Source organism: Oryctolagus cuniculus, chromosome 18 (genome assembly GCF_051225735.1).
Source record: "Oryctolagus cuniculus isolate XC-2025 breed Fujian yellow rabbit chromosome 18, ASM5122573v1, whole genome shotgun sequence".
In the NCBI taxonomy this organism is placed as follows: domain Eukaryota; kingdom Metazoa; phylum Chordata; class Mammalia; order Lagomorpha; family Leporidae; genus Oryctolagus; species Oryctolagus cuniculus.
Window position 1 is genome coordinate 61,570,182 of NC_142884.1, and position 15,259 is coordinate 61,585,440.

Below are 15,259 nucleotides of genomic sequence, written 5' to 3' on the forward strand. Positions count from 1 at the left end.
GAGCCAGGACTTGAACCCAAGCACTCTGAAATGAGGTGCAGGTGTCCCAGATGGGGGTCTTAATGGCTGCACTGAAATGTTCATCCTGAATTGCAGGTTCTGTTTTGTTTCACCACACCTGTGTTGTCTACTACAGTAGTTACTAGCCACATGTAGCTAAAGTAAAATGAAATAAAATTAAAAACTCAGCTTCTCCATTGTACTAACCACATTTCAAGTGCTCAAAGCCACAGTATGGCTAGTGGCTACTATTAGAAAGTGAACACCGCCTGTTGCCTGAACACAGAAGTTATTTTGGCAGGTTTAACACTCCGTTAGGTGCAAACTTACAAAATGAACACAAAGTGAAAGGACTAGTGGAGGGAGGATGGAGAAGAAGTCTTAAAAAATGTGTTCTTTGTGAACACACAAAGAAAATATTCATTGCTGCATGAGGCCCTACTGGTTGTTACTTCAGAATAAAGGCCAAGTCATATTCAGAGATAAGGCAGCTGTGCTTTTGGGAAGCAGTAGGGACAGAGTTTGCTTACAAGAGATAGAGTTCTGTTAACAAAGCTGATCCTGTTGTTTGATTTTGGTGAGTGCTGTGAATATAAACATTTCTCAATGGAAAGCTAAGGTGAGGATGTGGTGTTTTTTTTTTTCCTTGCTTGCCCTAAGTCCTTAGTGTCTGAGGTCAATTCTGAAACCTTGTCTCACTGCCCACCCCCTTTTGTGGAGGTGGAATGTGGTAGGAAAATATGTCAGATAATCCAGTTTAAAAATTTTTAAAGAATTACTTGCTTCTACCTTCTAAGTTGGCTTTTTTTATTATTATTAAACAGAGTATCACATTCATGCAGTTTGTTCCCTGGCATCACTGCCAAAGAGCAATCTTACAACCATCATCAGAGTCCAAAGCAGGGGTGCAGGAGACAGCTCTTAACTAACACCTTCCACAGCTGAGGCAGCTTTTACTTCCTGCCCTGACAGCAGTCACTGTCCAATCTGTGCTGCTGTAAGAGTCCTTCAGTATCCACTGTAGGTTCCTTCTATCGAAACAAACAGGCTTTTACCAGAGGCAGGCAGCTTGACTGTATGGAAAAGCAGAATATCACTGCTGATGAAACAGGAGCCTTCCTCCCCTTTGACTTCAGCACCGATCTAGAACACCAGGAAAAAATGTCAAGGCTAAGAAGCTAACAGAACCTTTCTTTTTCAGACTGTAGGTCATTTTTGTTTGAGGCAAAAGGTCCCTACTGTTAGTGGCAGACTCACTCAGCATAAACTTTCACCATGGTGAGGTGGTGCTCAATTACTTTTTAGAAACCTAAGAGGATGTCACCAGAGCAGGTGACACTGTAGTCCCAGAGCCTTCACAAGCCTGTGATAGAGCCTCATGTCAGTCTGAATCCAGGTCATGGGGACTGTCATAGCCAAACTCCTTTTGTACATCCAAAGGGTACTTGCTCCACACTCGTCGTCTGCTGCTGCCTCTTTCCTCCTCGCTGAGGCTGCTGGATGCATCAGAGCCTAGGACACATCAGAAATGGATTCTGTGATCTTCCTTCTCAAAAAGGCCCATTTTTGTTATTTTGTTTTGTTTTTGTTCCTCACTAGAAAATATTTGCTCAGTAAAGGAAATTTAGCAAATAGAACAACTTTTCTTTATTCTTACCATCTAAACTACATCCTTTAACGCTGGAGTTATTTTGTCACTTTCCTCCTAAGTATAGGATTTTTCTTTGTTATAATTGTAGTCATATTGCAGCCTTTCTTTTTAACTTATATTAGTACTTTCCCAATAGAATATTCCATTGAGTGATGAGTGACTCCTGTTAGGAGACACCAAGAACTTCTTTATGTTGGCACCTTAAATAAGAACATGGTCAAAGGAACTATATTGCTGGGGCATCTCTCCTTTCCCCCTAAGTGCTATGCCTGTGTTGCGTCTCATAACTGACTTAAGAAAACCCTGGGCCTACTCCTTCTGGTGAACCCTTCTACTCTTTCCTGACTGGAGCAAGAAAAAGAAACATTGAGCCAGATGTGTGACTTAATCCCAACCAGTGAAGTTGGTGCAACATTTTTCTCATTTTCTAAAGACAAAATGAGGCTCAGTGAGGTAAAGTAAACTGTCAAAGACCTATAGCTAGGCAGTGAGAACCAAGCATTTGAATCAGGCCTGGTGGCATTATGCCCCCAGCAGTTTCCCCTGATAACACTGCTCAGCAACACTGCTAATAGCAGAGAAGGGAAGCCAAGTGACTGTATGTCAATTATGCTAACAACTCACTGTTGGATCCTACCAATCTCCCCCCACCTGGGGCTGCCACCCACCTCTGGAATCTTCGTCTCCATCACTGCTCTCCTCCTCTGGGTACTCATTTCGCCAATTATTCTCACTGTTCTCATCATCTTCATCTTCATAAATGTCCTCTGGTTGCTCATCATCATTCACCTGCACATCTCAACACAAACATGAGTCTAGTCAAAACTTTTGGGGTTATACTCTGGGGGAAACCATTAGCATATTGCCTTGGGGAGACATCATGTAAAGGTGCCATGTGAAGAGGCAGACTTGGAATTAGTTTGACCCTGCTGCACAAGAAACTCTAGTACCCTCAGGCTCTGAAGGGCAGAGTAGCCCAGTTTGACTTAGAGTGCAGCTCTCCTGATGTGATAGGCTCAACTCCACTGAAAGGGAGTGCAGGGTACAACCAATAGCTCTGAGGTAATGGCAGTGATCTTCAAATTCCTGAGGGGTCGCTAAGTGGGAAAGGAATTACAGGTGATGCCAAAGGTCAAAACCAAAACCCCAGAAAAAGGAGTGCAGGAAGGCAGGAGGAGGAGCCATTCAGTGTTCCAAGGAGGGTGCCTGACACAAAACGGATCCCAGTGCAGGTGCACGGTAAAGTGCTTCTCACAGTGTGTGACAATTTATGACTAATGGTATCAGGATATTAGCTTTCATTATCCAGTGTTTTCTCCTGTCTTAAAATACAATAAAATAAAAAAACCCAAAGCTTTTATTCTCATTAATGTTAAGAATTCCTGGTTTTATCTGTTTTATTGTAAGGCCCTACACATACACATACTCCCCCCCTCCCCCATTGTGGGTAGCTGTAACAACAAAGAGTATGTTGCAAATTCTGTTAAAAGATTAATTTAGAGCAAAAATTGTAAATGTGGATGGTCTTTCCCAAAATTCCCTTCACTAAACCTAGAAGGCATTTAGAATAAACTTTTCCTTTAAGCAAGGATAAGAACTAAAAACAATGTCAATCGGGGTGGAGCCCAGGAGACAAGGCACCCTGACCAGAGGAAGGATTTAGGCTGCCATGAGCCCCTCTCCTCATGGGCCCCTTACCAGCTCCCACTCCTGACTATATGGCTGCACAGAGAGGATGTTCTCGATCCACCCTGGAGTGGCCATCTCCAGGTAGTAAATGTCATACACATAGTCTTCGTGCTTCTCTTCCTTCTGGTGTCCAACTTCGGGTCCATCCTCAGACACGGTTAGTCGTTCACGGATCAACTCGACAGAATTGCAGAGGATCACATCTGGATCGGATGTCTGTGGAGAAAACACAGGCGACACATGCATGGCCCGGAACAGAATGCTCCAAAGGGAACCTAAGAGTTGGATGAAAGAAAGTTCTCTACAGCTCTCTGTGTTGTACCCAAGACTTTTACTACCATGGACAACCTGTCTTCCTCAATTAGCCATGTAATTAAAAATCGAGAATCACGGTAAACTTAATGTATGGTTCTTTTGGAATAGAAACCTTCAAGAAAGCATCCTGCTCTTTGGTGCCTGGCTGAAATAAAGCATGTGGAAAGACTGGCCTGAGACACTGTGCATCCCCCCCTGCTTCTACAGGTCTTCTGAATTCCTTTGGTGACGTTCTTCCCTTGGGGCTCACAAGCCTGCACGGCATTTCTACGGTTAATCTTGAAATGGGTCTGGATAGTGTGCTCTCCAATATGGGATGCCAGTGAAGGAAGTGGCAGTTTAAGCTGCGCCACAATGCTAGCTCCTCATTTAAGATTTTCCATTAAATAGTAGTGTATTTGCTTAAAATCATGTTGCACGGATAGCCACCCCTAAGGTTAAGCTGTGTGCCACTCTCAGGCCCAGACCCCCAGCGCCCGCCGCCGAGTGCGTACTTACTTTGCAGGGGCCCGCGACCACGGCCTTTGGCTCTGCCTCCTCGTGGACTAGATCGAATAGCTGGAAGCCTACGTCCCCAGCGGCTTCTGGAGTCCCCGCCGCGCACTCGGACTCCGGCCCGCTCTTAGTGGTCCCCGAGGATCGGTGGCTGGAGACCACCCGGTAGCGGCCCTCCTGCCGGACCTCTCGGACTGATGCGCGGAGACCGCGGCGGATACGCTTCTGGCTGCCCTGGGGCGGGCACAGGGCCTCCCGCAGGAGCTGCTGGACGGGCTCCTCCTGGGGCAGGAAAGGCGACAGGGAGAGGGATTCTTGAGAAACGCAGGGACCAGGTTTCATTCTGTCTGCCCCCTAAGACCCCCACGCAAGTCCCATACCCCTGACCTCCCCGACCAATACCTGGGAGCGCACAGTGGCCACCAACTGGAAGACATTATTCTCTGCCGCCCTCTCTAGACCCTCCGGACTCTCCTGGGCGGCCGACTGGACCGCGCCGCTCCGGAGGCGTTTACACGCAAGCACGAGCGCCTCGGCGGGTTCCGCACTGCGCTTCCGCTTCACCCGCAGCACAGCCGTCCTACCGGCTTCCATAGCGGCAGTCGCTGAGCACTTTGGGAACACGCGGAGTGACCTGGGAGAGCGCCGCTCTGGGCCCCGCCCCAGCACGCCCCTCCGGCGCTGCGTGTCCCGCCCCCGCGCGCCGGCCGCAGCAAGATGGCGGTGGAGGCGGAGGCGAGCGGGCCGGCCACTGCGGCGGGTGAGGCGCTGGGTGTCCCGGGAAGGTGGGGGGCGCAGTCAGAGGCCTCGGTGCAGTCTGCATCCTGTCCTCAGCCCTCGGGCTCCAGGGGGACGCCGGGGTGCGCGTCTTTGGGGCTCTAAGGACTTTTTCGGAGGGCGCGTGGGGCAGCGTGGAGCGCCCCGGCCGGCGGCCGTGTGGGATTCGCGCAGTCCTGGTGGGTGATTGCTACTCACCGGACCGGTGGCAGAGCACATCCCGCGGGACCCGGGTCATAGCGCGCGAACCTGGCGCCTTCCCTCCACCACAGAGACACAGACCTCAGGCGTAGGGAGCGCCAGCCTTTTCACCCCTAATGTGCCACACACAGTTCTCTGATTCGGGGAGCTGCGGGTGGCCGTATTCTCCCGTCGCTGTGTTCTGAGTAGTTGTGTTCACTGCACGTTAGCCGGAGTGGCCTCAAAGCCCACGCCGACGTGGACGAGCGTCCGCGTTAAACGCTTGCTGCTCCCACTGCACTTAGAGCAAAGTCCAAACACTTGCGCGGTCTGCGGACCCCCCCCCCCCCCCCCAATCTCCTGTCCGTTTCCTCTGATCGGAGACCTCAGGCTTTCGTCGCATTTTGCTTAGGCACGTGCTTTTTTTCTCCCTTGGAGCTCGCCCTCGACAAAGTGGGGAGTAAAGATTGCTGACGAGTGAAAACGACTCTCCCTCAACTTCTAACCTGGCTTGGCTTGCAGATTTAAGTTTAAATGCCGTTTTCTTAAAAAAAAAAAAAAAAAGAAAAGAAAAGAAAAAATCTTTCCCTGACCGTGTTATACCTCGCGTAGTGTCGTGTGTTTCCTTGCTTGCTCTCACTTAGTCCATGTAACAGAATAAACTCTTGGACGTCAAGGACCTCCTCTCTTGTTTATGGTGGTGACCCCAGCCCCAATGCAGTGCCTGGCATATAGAAGGTGCTTAAATTTTGAAGAAATGAGTGGAAGTCTTCCAGAATCTGACTGAGGAGACAATTAGGGCTTGTCCTGGTGGTTTCCATTCATTCCCTGTAGGTGACCATTCCATGTGGTTCACAGCTCTTGGCGAATGAGGAGGGAGTTAGAGAATTCTACCTCCTGCATCTGGAGAGAGGACAGGTTATAATAATACCTGAAGGGATTTATCCACAAAAGGTTCACTCGTCCGTAAAACTGATAACACATGATGTGGTTCCCATCCTCAAACACTGATGCAGATTTATACAAAACCACCGACGTCTCTACAGACAAGAAAAGCTACTGTAGTGCTTGTTACAGCTTCAGCGACATCACACACAAGAAAGGAATTGGGTAAAGTTTCTGCAGTCTTAGCCTTAGGTGACTTTAGAATGGATTACACGTTGGTCACGTTCACTCTTCTCCCTTATAGGCCCTGCTGACGTGTTTGACTCCTTGTTCCATTTCCGTTCAGTCAAACTGATTTATTCAGTGTGCTTTTCTAATCTGATGAAGTGCATTTCCATGGGTTCACTCCCCAAATGGCTACAACGGCTGAGCTGATCCGCAACGAGGAGCCAGGAGCTTCTTCTGGGTCTCCCACGTGGGCGCAGGGGCCCAAGCACTATGAGTCATCTTCCACTACTTTCCCAGGCCATAATTAGAGAGCTGGATTGGAAGAGGAGCAGCCGGGACTTGAACCCCTGGCCATATGGGATGCCTGTGTCGTAGGCAGAAGCTTAGCCCACTGTGCCTCCCCGCCATCCTATCTTTTAAGTCTTCCCCAAACATTCAGCTAGTTGGGTCATCTTCTACCGCAGCCTTTGTTGGAGACAGTTTTTAATGTTTCAAAGATTTTATTTGTTTAAAAGGGAGAGAGAGAGATTTTCCATCCTCTGATTCACTTCCCAGATGCCAGCAGCAGCCAGGGCTGGGCCAGGCCAAAGCCAGGAACCAGAAACTCCATCTGTGTCTCCCACATGGGTGGCAGGAACTCAGGTACTTCAGTGCCAGCAGCTGTTGCTTCCCAGGTGCACTGGCAGGAAATTGGATTGGAAATGGAGGTGAGACTCAAAGCCAGGCACTCAGTATGGGATGCTGATTTTCCAGGTGGTTCCCTAACTTGCTGTCTCTCAACGCCTGCTTCTGGATATAGGTTTTTAAAGCACATTACAGATTTTGGCAATTCTGGATACTCGTTTCTTTTTTTTTTTTAAGATTGATTTATTTGGAAGAGTTACAGAGAAAGAGATCTTCCATTTGCTGGTTCACTCCCCAGATGGCTACAGTCCAGGGCTGGGCCAGGCCAGAGCCAGCAGCTTCATCTAGGTGTCTCACATGGGTGGCAGGGACCCAAACACTTGGACCACCTTCCACTTCTTTCCGCAGGTCATTAGCAGGGAGCTGGATCAGAAGTGGAGCAGCTGGGACTCAAATCAGCATCCATATGGGATGCTGGCATTGCAGGCAGCAGCTTTACCTGCTATGCCACAATGCCTGCTCCAATTCTTTAAGTCTCAGTGGGACAAGGATAGTGGTGAAGTGGATTAAGCCACTGCTTAGGATGCCAGCATTCCCATGTTCAGAGTGCCTGGAATCCTGGCTACTCTCTGCTCTGATTCAGTTCTTGCTAATGTACTTTGAAGGAAACAGGTGATGGCCCAGAATTACTTGGGTTCCTGCCTCCCGCAGAAGAGACCTGGATGGAGTTCAGGCTCCTGGATTTGACTTGGCTATTAAGGGCATTTAGGAAGTGAACCAGCATACAGAATGTCTCTGTTCCTCCCCCCAACTCCTTCTCTCTGTCTCTCTGCCACCGTGCTGTTCAACTCATAAGTCATGAAATCAACTTAATGGGGGTCATGACTAGCCATTAAAAAAATGAAATAGAGGGGCTGGCATTGTGGCATAGCAAGTAAAGCCATTACCTGCGATTCTGGCATCCCAAATGGGTGCTGGTTTGTGTCCCGGCTGCTCCACTTCTGATGCAGCTCCCTACTAATGGCCTGGGAAAGGCAGCAGAAAAGCACTTTGGACCCCTCCCGTCTACAGGGAAGACCTAGAAGAAGCTCCTGGCTTCAGCCTGGCCCCTATCCCCAGGATTGCGGCCTTACAGGAAGTGAACCAGGGCATCTGTCTGTCTCTCATGCTGACTTTCAAATAAATAAATCTGTTAAAAAAAAAAAGAACCCACTGAAATAGAACGTATTAGAGGAACGTTGCCATAAGAAGCTTTGATATATTTTTTTAAAAGATTTTTATTTATTTATTTGAGAGGCAGAGTTACAGACAGAGGGAGAGATAGAGAAAAGTCTTCAGTTGGTTCACCCTCCAGATGGCTGCAACAGCCAGAACTGTGCCAATCCGAGGCCAGGAGCCAGGTGCTTCTTCCCAGTCTCCCATGTGGGTGCTGGGGCCCAAGCACTTGGGCCAATTGCTACTGCTTTCCCGGGCCACAGCAGAGAGCTAGACTGGAAGAGGAGCAGCCGGGACTAGAACTGGCGCCCCTTATGGGATGCTGGCACCACAGACGGAGGATTAACCTTCTGTGCCACAGTGTTGACCCCTTGATATCATTTTGTGAAACTTTTTGTTCTGAGTGTGTGTATGTATGTATGTGCATTGAGTCTGAGTGGAAAGTATTTTTTTAATTAGGATTAGCAGAAAATTTGAGAGCCATTAGATTAGAAGTTAGATACATTGAGATTTTCAAAGTAGAGGTTAGCCACAGATAAATTGACTACTTTGAACCAGGCCAGTGACTGCCTGGATCTTTTGAGAAAAGATGGTTTCTCATCTTACTGTATGGGACTTCATTGTTGGGGTGTGCATTTAGCCAGCAGTTAAGATGCTGCTTGGGACACCCGCGTCACATTTGATAGCTCCTGGGATGGTGTCCTGTCCCTGTTTCTACATCTAGCTTCCTGCTAAAGTGCAGCAGAATTCAATGCAGGAGTCAGTGTTACAGATTTTTATTTATTTCGTTTCATTTTTGCAACAACCTTTGAGATATTTTTAGCTCTATTTTTACAGAGATAACATTCAGTCTGAGAAAGGTAAAGTCATTGTTTTAACAGTGTTCCTCCTGAAATACTCTTAAAAGTAAAGGAGAGTTCATCTAGGCACATAGTAAGTGTTAACCCAAAGCAGCATAGAATTGCAAAATATTTTAAAGACTCATGGATGGCAGGCGCCACGGCTCACTAGGCTAATCCTCTGTCTGCAGCGCCGGCACCCCGGGTTCTAGTCCCAGTTGGGGCACCGGTTCTGTCCGGTTGCTTCTCTTCCAGTCCAGCTCTCTGCTGTGGCCTGGGAGTGCAGTGGAGGATGGCCCAGGTCCTTGGGCCCTGCACCCGCATGGGAGACCAGGAGAAAGCACCTGGCTCCTGGCTTTGGATCAGCACAGCGCACCTGCCGTAGCAGCCATTCGGGGGTGAACCAACAGAAGAAGACCTTTCTCTCTGTCTCTTTCTCACATCTAACTCTACCTGTCAAAAAAGAAAAAAAAAGACTCATGGTTATGTAAAAACTTCATGCACATTTGCATTCTGTTCCATAATATCATGTTATTTATTTGAATATAAAAATATTCTCCAAAAGCAATTGCTTGAATAAAACTGTTGGTGTAGGGGGGAGTAGCAGATGATAGCTCAAGTAATTGGATCTCTGCCATGCATGTAGGATTGAGTTCCTGGTTCCTGATGTCTGCTTGGGTCAGCCCTAGCTGGTGTAGGCATTTGAGGAATAATTATTTGGGAGTTCTGTCTCCTTTTTTGTTTCTCTCTCTCTTTCAAATAAATAATTTTGTGAAGGGGCTGGTGCTGTGGCACAGCGGGTTAATGCCCTATCCTGAAGTGCTGGCATCCCATACGGGCGCCGGTTCGAGACCCGGCCACTCCACTTCTGATCCAACTCTCTGCTTTGGCCTGGGAAAGCGGTAGAAGATGGCCCAAGTTGTTGGGCCCCTGCACCCACATGGGAGACCTGGAGGAAGCTCCTGGCTACTGGCTTCAGATCGGTGCAGCTCTAGCCATTGCGGCCAATTGAAGAGTGAACCATCGGATGGAAGACCTCTTTCTCTGTGTGTGTGTGTGTGTGTGTGTGTGTGTGTGTAACTCTGACTTTCAAATAAATCTTTAAAAAAATTTTGTGAAAAAAAATTCATTGTTTACCTAAGTCTGGATAGCTTCAGAAAAAGGAAAAAACTCTGGCTAATAAAATGCCTTGGGAAGATGTAAGGGTGTGAGTGTTTACCAGGAAAGAGAGTCAGGAACACGCACTGTTTCCTGTATGCTAAGAGAAGTAGGCAATGGGAGATTCGGTACCTGCTTTGGAGTGCCTTTGAACTTTGTGCTGAGATATTTTGTCCCTCCCCAAAACACATCTCCTTGAAGAAACAGGCCATTTGTGACACGATCTGGTGACATTGTATTTCCTTGAAACAAATTTTGGTTTTGGATGAAGAATGGCCTGTAAAGTTTTGAGAAGATAAGTATTCATTACTAAAAAAATAAGGCATGACAAGAGATAATACGGATACCCATGTTGCCATCACCCAGTGTGGGGCTAAGGCTAGTGTTGGTGCTGTGTTCACTGGGTGACCCTCCTTGAGCACAGCTCTTTCCTCTTAGAAGTCACCACTGTCCTCTCAGCTGGCTATGCTTTCTAATGCCATCTATTCAGAATACCTAGTTTTATTTGCTTACAAGTTCCTTGTTGATGGAATCATGTTGCATGTATTCTGTGACTGGCTTTTTAACTCATTCTGTTGCTGGGATTATCCATGTTTGGATAAGGCTGTGCTTTATTGTGTAGATGAAGGTTTTTCTGGCATGATTCACTTTGTATGTTTTCTCACACAAAGCGTTTAGAATTTTTAGGTGCCACACTCGAATCCTTTCTGGTCTCCTACCAGCCCAGTGGTCTGCATGGCTTTCCCTTCTCACCTGCCTTTATCTGAGGGCTGCACCAAGATGAAACTGAGAGGCTCATTTGACTGGTGGAATCACTGAGAACTGAAATTTCTAGACAATTTTTTTTTAAAGATTTATTTATTTATTTGAAAGGCAGAGCTACAGAGAGGCAGAGAGAGAGAGAGAGGTCTTCCACCCACTGGTTTACTCTCCAAATGGCCACGACAGCTAGAGCTGAGCCAATCTGAAGCCAGGCGCCAGGAGCCTCTTCCAGGTCTCCCATGGAGGTGCAGGGGCCCAAGCATTTGGGCCATCTTCTGCTCCTTTTCCAGGCCACGCAGAGAGCTGGGTCAGAAGTAGAGCAGCTGAGTCTTGAACTGGCGCCCATAAAGGACACTGGCACTGCAGGTGGCAGCTTTACCCACTATGCCACATAACTTTTTTTTTTTTTTTTAAGATTATTTGTTTGAAACGCAGAGTTACAGAGAGGGAAGAGACAGAGACAGTTCTTATACCCACTGGTTCACTCCCCAAATAACTGCAGCAGACAAGGATGATCCAGGCTGAATTCAGGAGCTATGAGCTTCTTCCAGGTTTCTCAGGTGGGTGGCAGGGGCTCAGACACTTGGGCCATCTTCTGCTGCCTTTTCCAGGCCATTAGCCGAAAGCGGGATCAGAAGTGGAGCAGCTGGGATCTGAACCAGTGCCCATGGATACTGGCATTGCAGGTGGTGGCTTAACCTGCTGTGCCACAACTCTGGCCCTAACAATTTTTTTTAAAGCTATTTTTGTTTTGTTTTGTTTTGTTTTGTTTTTTGTTTTTGTTTTGACAGGCAGAGTTAGACAGTGAGAGAGACAGAGGGAAAGGTCTTCCTTCTGTTGGTTCACCCCCAAATGGCCGCTACGGCCAGCATGCTACACTGATCCGAAGCCAGGAGCCAGGTACTTCTTCCTGGTCTCCCACGTGGGTGCAGGGCCCAAGCACTTGGGCCATCCTCCACTGCCTTCCCGGGCCACAGCAGAGAGCTGGACTGGAAGAGGAGCAACGGGGACAGAATCTGGTGCCCCAACTGGGACTAGAATCCAGGGTGCTGGCGCCGTAGGCGGAGAATTAGCCAAGCGAGCCACGGCACCAACTGATATTTTAGTTTTAAAGGCAGAGTTACACACACAGACACAGAGGCATTTTCCTTTTCATGGGTTCACTTCCCAAATGGTTGCAGTGGCTGGGACTGGGCCAGGCTGAAGCCAGGAGCTCTGTCCAGTCTCTCATGTGGGTAACAGGAACCCAAATACTTGGGCCCTCTTCTGCAGCTTTTGCAGGTATGTCAGCAAGGAGCTGGATCAGAGCTGAGCAGCTACAACTTGAGCCGGTGCTCATACGGGATGCCAGGGCTGCAGGTGGTGGCTTAACCCGCTGCACCCTGACACTGGCCTCTCTAGACAATTTTACGAATTGATTATAATTTTTGGTGTTACTTGCTGAATATAATACCAGATCACTCTTGCTGAAAAGATTAAAATACTGATTAATGAATACTTTTCAGTAGCTTTGCCATTTTAATTTATTGATGTATATCTTTCCCTTTTGTTTTCTTGCCCCCGCCTTCCCCCCACAAACTCAACTCCTGTTTTGGGGCATCGTGATCTGAAAAGATCTCTGATGACCCGACCTGTCCATAAGATGTGAACTGGCAAAGCTGCTTTTCTTTCTGAAAACGGGCGAGCTGATTGACACCATGAAGGTCTTCTGCGGACGGGCCAATCCCACCACAGGGTCCGTGGAGTGGCTGGAGGAGGACGAGCACTATGATTACCACCAGGAAATTGCAAGGTAACCAGAATTGATTCATGGTCAGCTGTGTCTGGTTAGGGCACTGGGTCTCAAGACAGATGCCTGGGAATCCAGTCTGGGTGCAGACAAGGCTGTCACAGCATGCTTTGGTTAGATCCTGCTTCTCAGGTAGATGTGTGTGTGTGAGTTCAGTGAAGTCATGCCTGTTTGCAATCAGATATTATGTACTGACTTTATCAGAATTTCACAAGATACGCTTAGTGGAGCAAAGAGGACCCAAGGTTCAGTCAGAGTACAGTTTATGAAATTTAATCATTTGGTTGTGTCACTAAAATGGTGTCACTTTTCTTGAATGTGAAAAATGAAAATGCTTTTTATTGTTTTTTTTTTTTCGTTTTTTTTTGTTTTTTTTTTTGCTTGGAAGGACCATTTGAAGGAATGTGAATTGTTAGCTAGCAGTCATTAAGCACATTCCGTGCTAGTGCTATGGATAGCAGGATGAGGAAGGTACAGTTCCCATCCGCCAAGAATGCGCAGTGTTGCGGAAGAAACAGACATGGGAAAAATCATTGCCCATGAGATGAAGTCCATTGGAAATGGACCCAAAGGTCACAGAAACAGCAAGAACCAACCAGACTGGTGCAGGGGGTGATGTTTGAGTGATTTCCAAAACATAAATAGAGGAAGTCAGAAGTCTGCGCAGCGGGCATTGCGTACACACTTGAGCTTGACCAGCCTGGGGAGTACCCAGTCGTTCAGTGTGGTTGGAGTGTGGTGCGGAAGTCAGGCTGTGGTGAGAAAGGCTGCTGGAAAGGTAGGTGGGGGTCATGTTGTAAAAGGTTGGTGCAGGGGCTGGTGTGGCGTAACAGGTTAAGTCTGCCTGCTGACACCAACATTGCATATGGGCGTGGGTTCGAGTCTTGGCTGCTCTACTACTTCCAATCCAGCCCCCTGCTAATGCATCTGGGAAAACGGAAGATGGCCCAAGTACTTGGGCACCTACAACCACATGGGACACCTAGATGAAGCTCCAGGCACCTGGCTTCAGTTTGACCCAGCCCTGTCTGTTGCCAACAGATGGAAGATCTCTCTTTATATATAACTCTGCCTTTCAAATAAATAAATAAATCTTGAAAAAAGCAAGAGGTGGGTGTTGTATACTAGTGTGTAAAACCACCACTTGTGATGCTGGCATCACTTATGGGTGCCAGTGTGAGTCCTGGCTGCTCCACTTCTGATCCAGCTCCTGCTAATGTGCCTGGGAAAGCAGAGGAAGGTGGCTCAAGTCCTTGGGCCCCTGTACCCACATGGGAGAACCAGAAAGAAGCTCCTGGCTGCTGGCTCCTGGCTTTGGCCTGGCCCAGCCCTGGTTGTGCTGCCATTTGGGAGTGAACCAGTGGGTGGAAGAACTCTATATTTCTCCATCCCCCCCAACACTGCCTTTTAAATAAATAAAATCTTTATTAAAAAAAAAAAGTTTGGAAGAAACACAGGGAAAAGATCGTGACTTTATTTTTTTGTGTGACACATATATATTTAATTTTTATTTATTTGAAAGTCACAGAGACAGAAATTTTAAAGTTGCTGGTTCACATCCCACTCAGTTGTCTAAAACAGCCAGGACTGGGCCAAGCTGAAACCAGGAGCCTGGAACTCAAACCAGGTCCCCCATGTAGGTGGCAGGGACCCAAGTACTTGAGCATCACCTTCTGCTTCCAGGATGCATTTAGCAGGCAGCCGGATTGGAGGCAGAGCAGCCGGGGCTTGAAGCAGGCACTCTGATACGGTGTTTTTATTTCTGCACCAAATGCTGAACCCTTATTTTAAAAGTTTTTATGATTTACTTATTTATTTGTGAGAGAGAGAAAGAGGTCCTATCCACTGGTTCATTTCCCAGTTACCTGTAGTGGCTGGCGCTGGGTTGGTCCAGGAACTCAGTCCCACCCCAGGAGCATGAGTATAAGTCCCAGGCTCTGCCACTTAACTCTGAAATGTTGGCCAAGCTACTTAACTTCTCTGAGGCATAATGTAATAGTATATCCCTTAATATAATAATATATCGGTACATCTTATACTTACAGGTTTCTGTGATATATCGTCTTCCAGTTGCAATAAAAGTTAATTGTATCAATTGAAGAGAAAAAAACACTTTTAGGGTAGTTTAATGATTGAAAGAAGTATGGTATCTACAGAATAAAGGCCCCAAAATATTTCTTTATTTCTAGAGATTTTGGACATTATTTTCTGAGTGATCGAGGTGTTATACAGAAAAAAAGGATTAGGTTGCATTTTGGAACACTTGCTGACAGCAGTGTGGAAAGTGACAATTCCAGTCCCAGCTGCTCTGTTTCCAATCCAGCTTCCTGTTAATGTGCCTGGGAAAGCATCAGATGGTGACCCAAGTCCTTGGCCCCCTCCCATTCATGTGGAAGACTGGATGAAATTCCTGACTCCTGGCTTTGGCCTGGCCCAGTCCTGGTTGTTGCAACCATTTAGGAGGTGAACCAGTGGATGGAGAAGTTCGTTCTCCTTCTACCTACCTTCTCCTCCTTCTCTTACTCCTCACATTCTGCTTCTCAGATAAGCAAAGAAATACATATTTTTTTTTTAAATGGGAAAAAGTAGAAAGGATCATGGTTGGATTCAGATGGAAAAGGCTGGATGTTCCATAAAAAAGGGGGAAAAAAC

The 15,259-nt window shown here is 47.4% G+C and overlaps 2 protein-coding genes across 8 annotated transcripts in view; one reads left to right on the forward strand and one right to left on the reverse strand.

Moving 5' to 3' along the window:
- Positions 1-786: 786 nt before the first annotated feature.
- Positions 787-4,754, reverse strand: SLC7A6OS (solute carrier family 7 member 6 opposite strand). Of its 2 annotated transcripts, none has more exons than XR_016225318.1 (5): positions 4,553-4,754; positions 4,154-4,432; positions 3,350-3,556; positions 2,320-2,448; positions 787-1,512 (listed from the first exon to the last, which is right to left on the reverse strand). XR_016225318.1 is itself a non-coding variant. In XM_002711635.6 (5 exons), the coding sequence occupies exons 1-5, from the start codon at positions 4,742-4,744 to the stop codon at positions 1,382-1,384; spliced, it is 930 nt and encodes a 309-aa protein (XP_002711681.2). In that variant the 5' UTR covers positions 4,745-4,754; the 3' UTR covers positions 787-1,381. The 2 variants fall into 2 exon arrangements, 1 of the variants encoding a protein (XP_002711681.2); XM_002711635.6 differs by having other exon boundaries at positions 2,320-2,440.
- Positions 4,755-4,850: 96 nt separating this feature from the next.
- PRMT7 (protein arginine methyltransferase 7) overlaps positions 4,851-15,259 on the forward strand; it is an 84,684-nt gene continuing 74,275 nt past the window's right edge. For all 6 annotated transcript variants that reach the window (XR_016225315.1, XR_016225316.1, XR_011384054.2 and 3 more), the window contains exons 1-2: positions 4,851-4,910; positions 12,433-12,610. Coding sequence is in view for 3 of the 6 variants with exons in the window: in XM_089320320.1 (XP_089176446.1) it covers positions 12,516-12,610 (95 nt within the window). In the remaining 3 variants the exon portion in view is untranslated. The remainder of the gene's footprint in view (positions 4,911-12,432; positions 12,611-15,259) is intronic.